This window comes from Rhinopithecus roxellana, chromosome 17 (assembly GCF_007565055.1).
Source record: "Rhinopithecus roxellana isolate Shanxi Qingling chromosome 17, ASM756505v1, whole genome shotgun sequence".
Taxonomy (NCBI): domain Eukaryota; kingdom Metazoa; phylum Chordata; class Mammalia; order Primates; family Cercopithecidae; genus Rhinopithecus; species Rhinopithecus roxellana.
This window is the reverse complement of record NC_044565.1, coordinates 74,594,573-74,610,380: the sequence shown is the minus strand read 5'-3', so window position 1 is coordinate 74,610,380 and position 15,808 is coordinate 74,594,573. Positions and strand designations below refer to the sequence as shown.

Sequence of the window (15,808 nt, the reverse complement as noted above, 5' to 3'; positions counted from 1 at the left end):
AGATGAAGTCTCACTATGTTGCCGAGGCTGATCTCAAACTCCTGAGCACAAGCAATCCTCTCATCTTGGCCTCCCAAAGTGGTGGGATTACAGGCATGAACCACCACCACAGCATCCAGACTCTTTATTAAAACAGTACAAAGAAACTGGCATAATTTGACAGTTTCAAATGAACTATTACCATGAAAGCTAAAAATAAGGATATACAGTTAAGTATCATGTTATGACAGCTCAGTAATTTTTAATTATTTGTTTCTCAGGCAGTGTATATCAACAAAATAAAGTATTTAAAAATTACATATTTTCTATTGGTATCAAATCTTCTCTTTTCCTGTAAGAGCACTAATACAATATCTATGTCCTTTTTAATCTGGAGAGCCCTGAGACCCAGCAAGATGGCTAGGTTTCCAACTGCAAATTCACTTTGAAGTAACTACTAAGTAATTTGAATTTAATAAATATGGTCATATTTAAATTAACACATCTGGGCCGGGCGCGGTGGCTCAAGCCTGTAATCCCAGCACTTTGGGAGGCCGAGACGGGCGGATCACGAGGTCAGGAGATCGAGACCATCCTGGCTAACACGGTGAAATCCCGTCTCTACTAAAAACTACAAAAAACTAGCTGGGCGAGGTGGCGGCGCCTGTAGTCCCAGCCACCCGGGAGGCTGAGGCAGGAGAATGGCGTGAACCCGGGAGGCGGAGCTTGCAGTGAGCTGAGATCCAGCCACAGCACTCCAGCCTGGGTGACAGAGCGAGACGCCGTCTCAAAATAAATAAATAAATAAATAAACAAACAAACAAACAAATAAACAAACAAACACATTTGTCATAACAACAAAATTAACCTTATTCTCAAACAGTATACTCATGAAATCAAATACCGACTCTTAAAGAAACATATCCCAAGGTAATATAAAATAACAAAAACAGCTTTAAACACACAAAATACTCTGTGAGAAAAATCAGATGGTATATCAAAACGCAGTAATGGGTTTTGACACATTATAGCTTGTCATAAAACTGTCAAACCAATATTAGGGAAATTAAAAATTTTAATCCTATCATTTAACTAAGATAACCAACCAAATCAGTATTTTATAATTTTCCCAATGAAGTCCTGTGCCTGCTCTCTCATGTCTACCTTACTCTAACATATCAGTTACTCATTTTTCTTTCTCATAATGATGACAAAATCCATTTATACCTTGCTTTTAAACTTGAAAATAAGTGAGTTTTATAATCACCATGTTACCGCTAACCAGTTAAACTCGAACTGAATACATTTCTCTATATTTCATTTGTTCTTTCCTAATCTGTAAATTATCAGATTAACCAGGATAACAGCAATTTCCCTTTATACTCTGAAAGAATATTCATCCCCATATAATAAGACCAGTATTAAAATGGTAAAGATTTGATTTCAATAAGAATTTGTAGCATACCTCACTAAGTTAATGGCAAATAATTTAATGTGTGCTGAGTTTTAATATGCTGTTTTCTTAAAAAAGGAACATATCATTTTCTAAAACAGAAGGCTAGGGTCTCTAAAGTAACATTCTGCCTGTTAACATTAACATTTGAATGTTACCAAATACTTCTAAAAATGAAACAGGAACTCCATCTAGTGGCCAGTGGGGTAACTCCATACTATACAGCGGCTGGAGAAAAAAAGATTCTGGCATACAAAATGAAACTTCCAGAATACCATTTGTTATGAAAAGTGGAAGTGAAAATGTTGAGAAAGAAATTAAAATGAGCAAATAATTAATGTATTTTCCTATCTAGAACACTAACATATGTCTTTATTTTAATAAGCAATAAGAAACAAAGTATTAAAGCATCAAACTTACTATTTTGAGTAACTGGAACCATGATGTTAACCTTTGATAAATCTGATTAATTTAGCCTAAATATGAAGATTTATGTTTCTGCTGTAATGCCACCAAACACTTTTTTAAAAGTCTCCATTCATTTACAGGCCGGGCGGTCACTCATGCCTGTCTGTAATCCCAGCACTTTGGGAGGCCGAGGGGTGTGGATCGTTTGAGGTCAGGAGTTCGAGATTGGCCTGGACAACATGGTGAAACCCTGTCTCTACTAAAAACACACAAAAGATCAGCAAGGCGGGTGGCAGGCGCCTGTAGTCCCAGCTACTCGGGTGGCTGAGGCATGAGAATTGCTCGAACCTGGGAGGCAGAGGTTGTTGTGAGCCAAGATCATATCACTGCACTCCAGCCTGGGCGACAGAATGAGACTCCATCTCAAAAATAAAATAAAAAGTCTCCATTCATTTACATATCTAAATTTTCCTCTCCACCCATTTTAAGACCTACAAAAAGATGTCAAAATAGTAGGAAAACTACCATTAAGTCATAAAAATTTTAAGCTAGAAACAGTGAATTCAAAAAGATGAAATATCAGGAATTTATCTTTTTTTGTTTTTGAGACAGTTTCACTCTTGTCGCCCAGGCTGGAGTGCGATGCGGCCATCTCGGCTCACTGCAACCTCCGCCTCCTGGGTTCAAGCAATTATCCTGCCTCAGCCTCCCACGCAGCGGGGTTACAGGCATGTGCCACCATACCTAGCTAATTTTGAATTTTTTTTATTTTTTATTTATTTATTTTTTTAGTAGAGATGGGGTTTCTCCATGTTAGTCAGGCTGGTCTCGAACTCCCAAACTCAGGTGATCCGTCCGCCTCGGCCTCCCAAAGTGCTGGGATTACAAGCGTGAGCCACCGTGCCTGGCCAGGAGTTTATCTTAAGAATACTAAATGTATAAAGCTCTGGATACGGCCGGGCGCGGTGGCTCAAGCCTGTAATCCCAGCACTTTGGGAGGCCGAGACGGGCGGATCACGAGGTCAGGAGATCGAGACCATCCTGGCTAACACGGTGAAACCCCGTCTCTACTAAAGAAATACAAAAACTTAGCCGGGCGATGTGGCGGGCGCCTGTAGTCCCAGCTACTCGGGAGGCTGAGGCGAGAGAATGGTGTAAACCCGGGAGGAGGAGCTTGCAGTGAGCTGAGATCCGGCCACTGCACTCCAGCCTGGGAGACAGAGCAAGACTCCATCTCAAAAACAAAACAAAACAAAACAAAACAAAAAGCTCTGGATACATAAATGTTCCCAAAAGCATCTAATAATTTTAAATTTTACAAATTAAAATAACAATCTAAAAGTAAATTAGGTTAAATAATGGCACAGCCATTATTGTGCAAGTAAAAAGTTCTTAGGCAACTATTTAATGGCTAAATATACTTAATGATTATATCACTAAATATAATCAGTGCCTGCCTCTGGAGAATAGGATCTGTGTCTCAGTTGTAGAATTGCGACAAGTTAGTAATGGAAAAAAGGTTGTCCTTTCCCCTAAGGAGCTTGTATGCTTCCTCTATTCTGGTAATGATTTTACAACTAACAACATTCTCTTTTCACCTTTGATGCAAAGATGTTCAGAACTAAAACTGAAGATCAATTTTATGTGCAATTATTGTTGATCCTTATGGCCAGCTTAGTATTATCATTTAATATGTTCAGGCCAGTTTTTAAACTTCTATTGAAATAAAACAGACTTAGCTAACCAGCTACATAGTAAACTCATTAATATGAGAACTTGAAGGTTTTATTAAAATGAGGAGCAGACTCTGGTATTCATCTCAATCTTTAATAGTCATTAAACATAAAAGTTTGAAGATTACAAAGTATCTAACGTATACCTGTAGCCAGAAAATAAGGGCAAAAAGGGTGTGGGACAGAAACCACAACTGACATTTAAAATCAATGACATTTAAAATCAATCTCTGCACTGAAAGTAGGGCATAAACTAGTGTGTTCCCTATATTTTCTTGTCTTGCCCACCAATCATTTAAAAACATGTTATAGAACGAAAATGGACATTATTTTCTGAAGTTCTCAGAAAAGATTATTACATTAGGCCTGTGTTTTTGCATACCATCTGATAGCAACATAAGCAAGTCATCTCTTGAATACAATTATCTCAGGTAAAATTATGAGGACTACTCTCACACTCACAGACCAATCTGTAGAATATTCTATAAAATAAATTGTTATATTCTATAAAAATATCAGTATTATGAAAGATAAAGATAGACTAGGAACTCTTCCAGATTATAGGAGAAGAAAAGGACATGACAACTAAATGAAGTAAAAGATTGTGGAGTGGATCCTGTCACATACCTCAACTCCCACATTGCCAAAAATAATACTACATACACAAATGAAAAAACGGGAAAATAAACTTTAGACTAATTTTCCAAAATAGAAATTTTACTAAGTCTAAGGAAGACTCTGGCTAGATAATTTGTTCAGATTTTTAAATGCCACTTAAGGCAGGGTGTGTTGGCTCACATCTGTATATCTAGCACTTTTGGAGGCCAAGGTGGGCAGATCACATGGGCCAGGATTTGAGACCAGCCTGGCTAACATGGTGAAACTCCATCTCTACCAAAAATACAAAAATTAGTCGGGCATGCTGCTGCATGTCTGTAATCCCACCTACTCAGGATGCTGAGGCAGGAGAATTGCTTGAGCCTGAGAAGTAGAGGTTGCAGCAAGCCAAGATCGTGCCACTGCATTCCAGCCTGGGTGACAGAGGGAAACCCTGTCTCAAATAAATAAATAACAGCCACTTAAAAAATTAATTATTACTATTCTAACCAAAACTGATAACTATATATTTTTACATTTATATTTACTTATATAATTATGTATTTACTTACATATTTTTACTTATATAATATTAAGCTGTGTTTTCCTGAAAACAATCCATATTTAATATCATTTAGGAGGCATGCTACCATTTAATCTACCGAATACAAGTTACATCATTTTATCTTAATACAAGGTATTATCTCAAAATAAGTATTTGTTACCACATCCAAATATATCAATTAGAATTAACCACTGGACAAGGTACCAGATTCAAGAACATCTAAAGCCTGATGAAAGAAATTTATTTTTTCCAGGAAAATAATGAATCACAAAAGAAAGGTCAAACTTTGATCTGTCACATTCAATTTCTAAAACAGTTCCAAGATATAATATCTAAGTCTCTGCAATTCCATACATTTACAAAAATCAGTTTGTTAACATACACGCCTTCCCAGGAAGTGCACTTACATGAGTAGCAATTACTGTAAATATTACGTAAATAATCCTGGATTTCCTTTTTGACAATGAATCATAAAGGTAAAAGCTCAGTGTTATAAGAGAGTCAATTTCACACTAAAACAGAAATTTAAAATTTTTGGTAGGTCAGGTCTTCAAAGTATAAGGATTAAGAAAATAATACTTCAATAATAGAGACGTGAGATAAAGAGAAACCCATCTCACCCTATTCAATTATTCTATATAATCTAAAATTAAAATTATAGTCTCAAAACATTTTAATCAAAAAATATACTACGCATTTGACATCTACTTTTTTAAAAAGACCAATCTGATGTACCAAACAGGTCAATCTAAACAAACAAAAAAATCAGTCTAATACTTTCATGAAGGAGTCTGAGACAGACTGAGAAATGGCACATTTTTAAAGGACAACAATCCTTCTGATACTGGGGAGTATGGGCAATAATCCCTTCAAATACTAACACTTTTACCAAACATCCAATTGTGTCACTTAGCTGCTACCAACCACAAAATAGACTATCAAGATTCACTCCCATTGTTTTCCTCATCTATTCTTCCTTAATAAATTAATGAAATACATACATGTTTATTTTCATGAGTAAGAATGTAAATAAAGACAGAGATAAGAATATGAGAACAGAGTTGAAATAATAAATAATAAAGGTTTTGGCTGAAAGAAGTAGCTGTTAACTGCTTGTTTCTCTTGGAAATATCTATACATTTCTGAACATGTAACCTTCTATTCTTAGGAAAAGAATATATTTCTTAGATGATAATTCCGTAACCAAAGAAATAATAAACTATATTATTCAATCAATAATCAGTTGTATACTGGCAAAATAAGTAGCTACAGTACTTTTATTATTGAATTTTAAGAAATAAATCATCTTCTTATGAAGTACCTATGGACTTGAGTGATTTATGTATCTGCTTTTCTTCAAAAATAACTGTTGTCAGCAATAGTGTTTGACAAAAATATTTAAAATCCACAGAAGTTTGATTATATTCAGATCAGAATGATGTCATGAAGTTGTTAGACTTTGTCCTATTATTTTCAGTTACAGATAATTAAAAGGAAAAAGTGTACTTTCACCTTTCACAGATAAAGACAAAGGAATAATGAAACTTTTATTCTGTGTTCTAGGGTAAGTGATGACACAGTATCAAATTAAGGGCACCAAAAAACAACCAAATATTACCAGAATACTTTTTAGGAAATAAATCCATCAAGTATTTCAACTGAAGCTTACTATTAGACAACGATAAAATAAGCAAACAAAATTATTCATCCACAAAGACATTTACAGGGATTATTTACCTGAATCATTTCGTAGATAAGATGACATGGCTGGGATGAGGCAGGACTGACTGAGAAGCTCGAGAAGTACAGAAGGAAGGGCATTACTGTTCTGCCCTCTAGTCTCATGAGATGACTGAGCTTCTCCATTTACCGCACTACTCACAGGATTTATGTAACTGGCAAGAACCTAAAAATTGTTGAAATTAATTTGGATTTCAGTTTCACATACTTCAAGAATTTTTATGGTAGGTTAGAAATTCAATCTGAATACTAACAGTACATATTTTCTACTTAAACAGTACCTTATACGATGTTTTAAAATTACTATTTGTTTAAATTTTCAAAAGGGAAGGATCTGTTTTGTCTGAGAGTGTTGCTTACAAAGGATGGTACATTACATAGGACTAGACATATACAAACAATACAACTGCGGATATAAAAACAGCAGCAACTCTGTATTATTTACATATTTTATTGAATAGACGCAATGCACAGTTTGAGGGTAACAAAATCTTAGAACTTTATACTACAAGGAGCATTTTAGAGTTGCAGAAGACACATTCAACGTGTTAACCAACTTCAATTAGCTGATGCAGGAAGCAAAGCTAATCTTTTCATTAAGTATTTCCCCTATACATTTCTGTGGTATGAAGACTTTCTATTCTTGTTCAACTTGCCTGAATCTAGAAAAGTTATTTATCTATTTATTTTTTTGAGACGGAGTTTCGCTCTTGTCGCCCAGGCTGGAGTGGAATGGCGCAATCTTGGCTCACTGCAACCTCTGCCTCCTGGGTTTAAGTGATTCTCCTGCCTCAGCCTCCTGAGTAGCTGGGATTACAGGTGTGTGCCACCAAGCCTAGCTAATTTTTGTATTATTAGTAGAGACAGGGTTTCACCATGTCTCAAACTCCTGACCTCAGGTGATCCACCCACGTTGGCCTCTCAAAGTGCTGGGATTACAGGCGTAAGCCACCACGCCCGGCCGAAAAGTTATCTTTAAAAATGTAAGCAACCATGAATCTGGGAGGTGGAGGTTGCAGTGAGCCGAAATCACGCCACTGCACTCCAGGCTGGGCCACAGAGTGAACTCTGTTTCAAAAAAAAAAAAGAAAAAAAGTAAGCAACCAAAATGCATATAAAAAAGTAACAGTAAAAAAAAAAAAAAAGCCCACATACAACACATTAAACAAGAAAATGCCTGTAGGAAGATGCATCTTCCAGCTACTAGATAATTTCATCCCTGCCACTTTCCTCTCAGAGAAGAAGCTAGTTGAGAGGGAAGAAATACAGAGTTACAAGTAAGCAAGAACAATCTTTATCCAGTAGTACCTTAGAATGCACTGGGAAGAAGAACCACAAGTGGGCACACACACAGCTGAGGATAGTTGGATTAGTTATCAATATTTTAAAATAATACAAAAAAACACATTATTATGAACAATATCAAATTTACAAAATATACCTGCAGAAGGCAGGTAACATGTTCCTCTTCCAGCCTTTGTTTAGTTAAGGCTTGTTCCACATCCCACCCAGAAGCTGTAGAGCCTGTTCCAAAGCCAGTTCCTTTGGCCCAATATAACTGTTGTTCTTCTGTTGATGTAGGGTTATGAGAGCTTGACACCTGTGGCTTAAAATAACAAAAAATGAAAATCCATTACAATTTGTTTTTGCTTATCTTCAAAAATATTTATCACTGGGAAAGTAAAATGATGCAGCTACTATGGAAAACAGTTTGGTGGTTGCTCAAAAAAACTGAACACATGCCGAGCGCGGTGGCTCAAGCCTGTAATCCCAGCACTTTGGGAGGCTGAGACAGGCGGATCACGAGGTCAGGAGATCGAGACCATCCTGGCTAATATGGTGAAACCCCGTCTCTACTAAAAAATACAAAAAACTAGCTGGGCGACGAGGCGGGCGCCTGTAGTCCCAGCTACTCGGGAGGCTGAGACAGGAGAATGGCGTGAACCCAGGAGGCGGAGCTTGCAGTGAGCTGAGATCTGGCCACTGCACTCCAGCCTGGGCGGCAGAGCAAGACTCTGTCTCAAAAAAAAAAAAAAAAAAAAAACTGAACACAGATTTTCTGTATGGCCCAGAAATTCCACTTCTAGTACTAAAACAGATTAAAAACTGGTACTGAAATAGACACACGTTTACAGTAGCACCATTTAAACTAAAAGATTATTAGAAAATAGCCCAGATACCAATCAACAGATGAATGGATCAACAAACAGGATATTTATTCAGCCATAAGAAGAAATGAAATACTGATATATGCTACATGAATAAACCTAGAAAACATTACACTGAAAGAAGACAGATGCAAGGAACAATACATTACATGATTCAATTTATATGCAATATCCAGAATAGGTAAATGCATGGAGACAGAATGCAGATTGCTAATTGCCAGGGGCTGGGGGAAGGGGTAAATGGAGAGAAAGTGCTTATATTTAAGAATAAATAAATAAATATTTTAAAATATTTATCAAGAAAAGAAGGGATAAACCACCCTAGAACCTAAAAGTCAATGACTCAAAATTGAATTGAGATATGAGCAGATCTTTTTAGGATATAGTAAAAGGGTATCTCAACTATTCCTAACCCTTTGCATGTTTATATACATTTTATAAATGGCTTGTAAACTTCCTCCAAAATGAACCTGGAATTGTATCAAACTTAAGGATTGATCTGGGAAGAAATAATATCATTGCACTACCATATCTAACCCATCAAAGATATACATGAGCACAGACAGATTCCCCTGCCTCAGCCTCCCAAGTTGCTGGGAATATAGGTGTGAGCCACCGGGCCCGGCTAATTTTTGTAATTTTAATAGAGATAGAGTTTCACTATGCTGGCCAGAGTGGTGTTGAAATCCCGACCTTAAGTGATCTGTCTGCCTCCACCTCCCAAAGTGCTGGGATTACAGACATGAGCTACCATGCCTGGCCAAAAAATTCATAAAGAGGTATTATACATATTTTTCAGATTTATTCATAGATATTTTCTATTTTGGGTGCTATTCTAAAATATATCTTTATAAAGTTCATTTTATGTGTCTGTTGCTAGTATGTAAACATTAACTAATTTTTATATACTGACCCTATGTTGTATCATTAATAAACTCACTTATGCCACTAACTATTTTGGTGTTTTCTTCTCTTCTTTTTTCTTTTTTCTTTATTTTTGGAGACAAAGTTTCGCTCTTGTCGCCCAGTCTGGAGTGCAATGGCACAATCTCGGCTCACTGCAACCTCCGCTTCCTGGGTTCAAGTGATTCTCCCATATCCGCCTCCCGAGTAGCTGGGATTACAGCCGCCCGCCACCACATCCAGTGAATTTTTGCATTTTTAGTAGAGACGGGGTTTCACCATGTTGGCCAGGCTGGTCTCGAACTCCTGACCTCAGGTGATCCACCTGCCTCGGCCTCCCAAAGTGCTGGGATTACAGGCGTAAGCCACAGCACCCAGCCTATTCTGGTATTTTCTACAATACAATTAAATCATATTGAAATAATGAGGAATTTTTCTCTTTCTTTCTTGAATTTCCTGTCTTACTGCACTGGCTAGATCCCCACCCACAACCCCCATTCTATAGTATTATTCTTAAAAGTTCAAAAAGGAAAGCAAGAAGGATCACAGTATAAATTCAGCGTGTCTTGGCAAATGTGAAAGCTTATTAAGCACTTAAATCCTTTCTGTTTTTCAAGTAGATAGGTTTCTTTTTGGTTTACTGAAGGAGACTAAAAGAGAAACCAATTAATTTATAATGTCTGTTTTAAATATCCTCTTAGATGTGAAAATGGAACACCCAAGTCTCTGAAAGATTACTTCAGAAAAAAACTTTACTCTGTACTCCCTAATTAAAACTAGTTTTTTTAATAACTGAATTAATTAAAAGTGAACCTACCTCAGTTTGATTCACGCTAGAGTTTGGAACTCGTGGGGCATGGTGGCTCAAAGCAGAGAGACAGACAAGAATGAGGTGTAAGGCTCCAATTTCCAACGCCATCCGCCTTAGAAGTACACCATCATCAGTTGTCAAAGGTGTAGTGCTAAACAAGCTACGAAGGACGTGGAAAGGAAGGGTTGGAAGCACATTGGCTGATGGAGATTGAAGAATATGACCTAGATTGAAAAAAGAAGAGGACTTCAAGATTAAAAACAGTTAAAAGCATAATAAGAGGCTACATACAGGATCATAAATTAATAATGACACTGTAATACAAAATAATATCACTAAACTATTTGAAAAACCAAATACTACAAATAGAACAGTAATATCTTAAAATTTAATCACGAATAAGTGTCAGGAAAAACTCTGTCAGACACAGTACACATAAACCTCAAAAAAAATGGAAACGTACAATAACAGCTATAGATTATGTCAAAATTATTACAAATAGAATTTAAACTAAAACCTGAACAATAGAAAAGAAGCATTAGTAGTATCTTACAACAGTAAGAAAGTAACTGCTTTCCTTAGGAGTAGCTTTAACCATGAACAGATAATGAACAAGTAAAATTATTTTTTTTCCCCAATAGTGTTCTACTGTGTTCTAGCCAGGAAGGGGTATTAAATGCAAAGAAAGCAATGCTACGTGGATGGTACACGAAACAATTATTACAGAAAGAGATATCATAACTATGCTTTTTAATAAAAATTCATTGTATATGCATTAAAAATAGTGTGAAATTATAGAAAGGCATTTTTTTTTCCTCTTCTGCTTAGGGTTACACCTACTTTAACACTGTAGTAACAGAGTGTTGAAATATCATGGTTCTTATTACACATTCTATGTTTGTATCAAAATATCATATGTTTAACATAAATATGTACAACTATTATGTATGAATAGAAAATGGTTCTTACCCCTCTACCTACTTAAAAAAAAAAATCAGATCAAGCAATTAGAAATTCCTGACCTACTAAAATAAATATAGTTGATACCTGAGTAACAAAGGTTTAAACTACACGGGTCCACTTATATGCCAACATTTATGAGGGATTTTTATTGTTAGGAAAATACAAAGGAAAAAGTATTTACTTTGAATTTTGATAGCTTCAGAGTTTCGAGATCTACAAATAAATTCATATAGTTTTATTAGATTAAATATACTTTGTAGTACAGGACTTAACAGTTTATTCTTTCTAAATGGCATGTGAAAGAAATCAACCAAATCAAAACCTTGTGATGTTAAAATAACATAAGGAAGTATTAATTGTCTAGTAAATATTAGGAGAATAAACAGTAAGTGAAAATGTACAGGTCACCCAAATGAAAATCTACTTGTGAGGCTATCCTGTAATTCTTCAGTTTTTCTTTCTATTAAATAACAATGCCAACCCAAAGGAAACAATCATCACAGCTTTCTCTTATTATCTATATTATCATGAATACATATTATGGCATTATTTTCCTGATTCTGTTCTCTTTAATCTAAGTATTCCTACCAGATTCATTTTCTAAAAAAACTATATTCAACACATCACTGATCTTAACACATTTTAATCAACCTTTATTGCTATTCAAAATAAAATCTAAAGTTCTTAAGCAGGTTTTTTCCATGATCTGTTACCAATATTAGCTTTTAAAATGTTCACAATGCTGCCTTTTGTACAAATTTTCATCAGCTAACTTATCCCTTCTCATAGATTTTAACCTGGAAACACTGCTCATTCCATTTATTTTCTTTCTGAGATAACTCATCGCAACCTAAAACTAACCTGTCCTTCAAGGCCCCACTAAAAACTACCACCCCACTTCATTCACACTGCTGTGTAGTAAATAAATAATCTCACACGTGTGTTTCTCCATAATACTGCACTCAAGAGTGCTCAAGGGATTTTATAACTTCCTAAGTCTACATGTTTATATACATCCCATGTTACTATTACTGGAGAACATTAGCTACTTGGGGGTAGCTCTAAATAACTGCTTCATGTTTAAATCTCTCCAGTGATGCCCAACAGTTTTGTCAGCACAAGGAAAATAATTTTTGAATGAATACAGAGATGAAAATGAAGATTCTTTACGATTTATTATAACCACTTACAACACCACCTACAACAAATCATCTAACAGCTTAACTATGAAGGAAATAAATGATGAACAACAGGCAATGATCTGGATAACGTTACACAATCTATTCACATATGTGTTGATAAATTTAATACTAAACACTTACTTCCTTCTCCATCATCTGTTACTCCCAATACCAATCGAAGAAGGCACTGGGCATGTTTTCTCTCTTTCAGTAGCACTTCGGCATAGCCCGGAAGACGAAGAAATAATCCAAAAGCAGCCAAAGAATGGGCAGGTATGGGGGACATGGTCTGTACTGCTGACTTGATAGGTGGAGGTTCAGCCGCGATAGTTTCTGGTGCTTCATAAACTAACTCCCCTGACTGTTCAATGGTCACCCATTCAAACTGATCGCTATCCTTTGGCTTTTCCTGAGTGGTGGATGTTACAACTGGAGCACTCACCTAAAGAAAAAGAAAAGTGTTTGCTTGGCTGTTCACATTTTCAACATCAGATTCAAAGTGAAGACTTAACTTTAAATGATCTCTTTAAAATACAGGACTATAAGGATTAATAAAACTACTTGCTTTAAAAAACAAGCTTCCGGCTGGGCACAGTGGCTCACGCCTGTAATCCTAGCACTTTGGGAGGCTGACGCAGGTGGATCACTTGAAGTCAGGAATTTGAGACTAGCCTGGCCAACACGGTGAAACCCCATCTCTACTAAAAATACAGAAATTAGCCAGGTGTGGTGGTGCGCACCTGTAGTCCCAGATACTCAGGAGGCTGAGGCAGGAGAAACACCTGAACCCAGTAGGTGGAAGGTGCAGTGAGCCAAGATAACACCACTGCACTCCAGCCTAGGTGACAAAATGATCTCAAAAAAATAAATAAAAATAAAAACAAGCTACCAAACATCAAGACGCACATGACATCCAAAGTATGGCAGCGTCTGCCAAGTGTAGCTATATTAGTTATTATTTCCACCTCTATAATTAGTTAAGTATCTGTATGCAGATTCTTGAGACTATTTAAATACCTTATTTCTCGCCAAACTTTTGAACAGTTAGTCTTAGCATTTTTATAATTGTTCCTAAAACAATTATTACTACTGTGGTTATCAAAAGGAGACTTTCTGTCATTCTTTCTACATTTATTAGTTCGCATCAAGCTATAAGGAAAAACATTCCCTTCTTGTCCATTAATTTCTATCAGTATGGACTCTAACTTTATTATATAGGTATATTGTTACTATCATTATGAATTCTGATGTTTGAGGGGAATAAGAATTGGTCTCTGAGACCCCATTAAAGCAGGATCCTGCTTGCTATTAACTTATCCCCCATCGTTCTTTAAGCATTTCCTTGCTTTCTAACACAGCAAAACATTCTAGGCTCATGTTCTATATACCCTTCCTCAATACCAGAATTTCTCCAAGGAGCCCTGATTTCTTTTAGTGGAAACTTTTTTAAATGACAATATGGAAGATATATATGCATACATCACTAGGGGGAGTCTGCCTCTGGGTCCTATCAGCAAACATACCTAGAAAACACATGTATGTACATATGTGTAAATATATATATAGGCATAATTTCTAGCATGTATTCTTGAAAACTGTCAAGACCATCAAGGCCATGAAAGATAAATAAAGATAGTAGAATTGTTACAGATTGAAGACTACAAGACAACAAAATGCAACAGATGATCCTGAACTACTAGTACCCTCAAACCATGCAACAGAAAACTGATTTTTCTTTGGCCCTAAAGAACATTAGAAGGACAATCGGCAAAAGCTGAACAAGATTTGCAGTCCACTGTAGAGTCAATGCGAACTTCTGATTTGTATAATTGTACTGTGGTTATCTAAGAGAAGTTTCCTGCACTTAGGAGTAAAGAAGCATCGTGTCTATAATTTAATCTTAATAATTCAAAGAGAAACTCCAATTCTGAGCATGCCTGCCCTACAAACTTTTCATTTCATTTAGAAATATTCTATTTATCTTGCTTGGCCATGAATAACGCACTTCACTAAATACTAATTTGAAGTTCTACATGCAAACATATAATTAAATGAACAGTGAGCTAATCACAGAGTTATCTCACTATTCACTTAAAACATGAGGATCATTCCTAAGCTTCCTGTATGACTTCAGTAGTAGATCGATAGGTAACTCTGTGGGGTGATTTTTAAATGAACGGTGAGGTAACTCTGTGATTAGTTCACTATTTCTTCCTTCTTCTACATATATATGTAAAAGTCTTAAGCTGATCTACAGCTTAGATCAGTCTTAAGTGGATCTACAGCTACACTACATGCATCTGTACACTGAATAAAACAGCTGCAATTTTGATGCCAGCCTATTTTGACTACTGAAGCTTAGGCCAGAATGACAATATGAAATAGCCTAATTGTAAGAACATGGGAATTTGGGCACTTTTCACTTCTAAACCATTTTGAAACCCTTTATAGGTAACTTTTTTTAAAGTACCTCTATATTTATTATTTTATGCTGCACAAAAGATAGTTTCATATAAAAGTGCCTATATGATAATAGAACATTGTTATAGAAGCAGAACTTTACCTCAAGTGTTTACCTTGTGTTTTCTTAAAAGACTATTTCTCAAATGATGCCACAAAACAAACCAAATACAATGAAAGCAAAAAGACAGCAAAACTAAACAACTCTTGATTTACAGTATTCAAATTCCTCAACAAGTGAAAGACCCTCAACTTCATGAATATCAGAAGAGCAAATCAAAACCACTATCATGTATCATTTCCCATCTCCCATTACACAGATAAAAATTTTTAAGTCTTAGATACATATACAATTCTTCACAACAACTTTTTTCATTATAGCTAACAACTGGAAACAATAAAAATGCTAGTCAACATTAAGACTAATACACACAATAAGGTATAGTTAAATATACAGCAAGTATATTACAGCTACACAAATGAGACAACCACAGGTTTAGGCATCAACAAAGATTAATTTCAGAATACAGGTTCAGCAAAAGCAGCATAAAGTAGAATATAAACTGATTTTTATACAAATGTCAAAAGTATAACTATTCAAACAGAACTGCTTTAGGGTATTAAGATGGATTTAATTTTTTAAACCATATATTATATTCACTTGTATTATGTCACATTTTGAAAGTCAAAACTGAAAAGTACATAAAAGCATGCTTTTGCTCGATTAACAACAAAGAAATTTTATTTCTGATATACTAGGATAAAACAGCTCAATTTCCCAAAGGAAAGAGTCTAATAAGGACGTGTTCACTTTGAATAATGTCTAAAACACAAATAAATTATTTTA

The 15,808-nt window shown here is 35.7% G+C and overlaps 1 protein-coding gene across 11 annotated transcripts in view; it reads right to left on the bottom strand.

Annotated features, from left to right (window-relative positions):
- The window catches only part of BIRC6 (baculoviral IAP repeat containing 6), a 255,673-nt gene that overhangs the window by 61,178 nt on the left and 178,687 nt on the right, over positions 1-15,808 (bottom strand). For all 11 annotated transcript variants that reach the window (XR_004054254.1, XM_030920767.1, XM_030920772.1 and 8 more), the window contains 4 exons: positions 12,643-12,943; positions 10,364-10,581; positions 7,917-8,081; positions 6,473-6,641 (listed from right to left, as the gene is read on the bottom strand). Coding sequence is in view for 10 of the 11 variants with exons in the window: in XM_030920767.1 (XP_030776627.1) it covers positions 6,473-6,641; positions 7,917-8,081; positions 10,364-10,581; positions 12,643-12,943 (853 nt within the window). In the remaining variant the exon portion in view is untranslated. The remainder of the gene's footprint in view (positions 1-6,472; positions 6,642-7,916; positions 8,082-10,363; positions 10,582-12,642; positions 12,944-15,808) is intronic.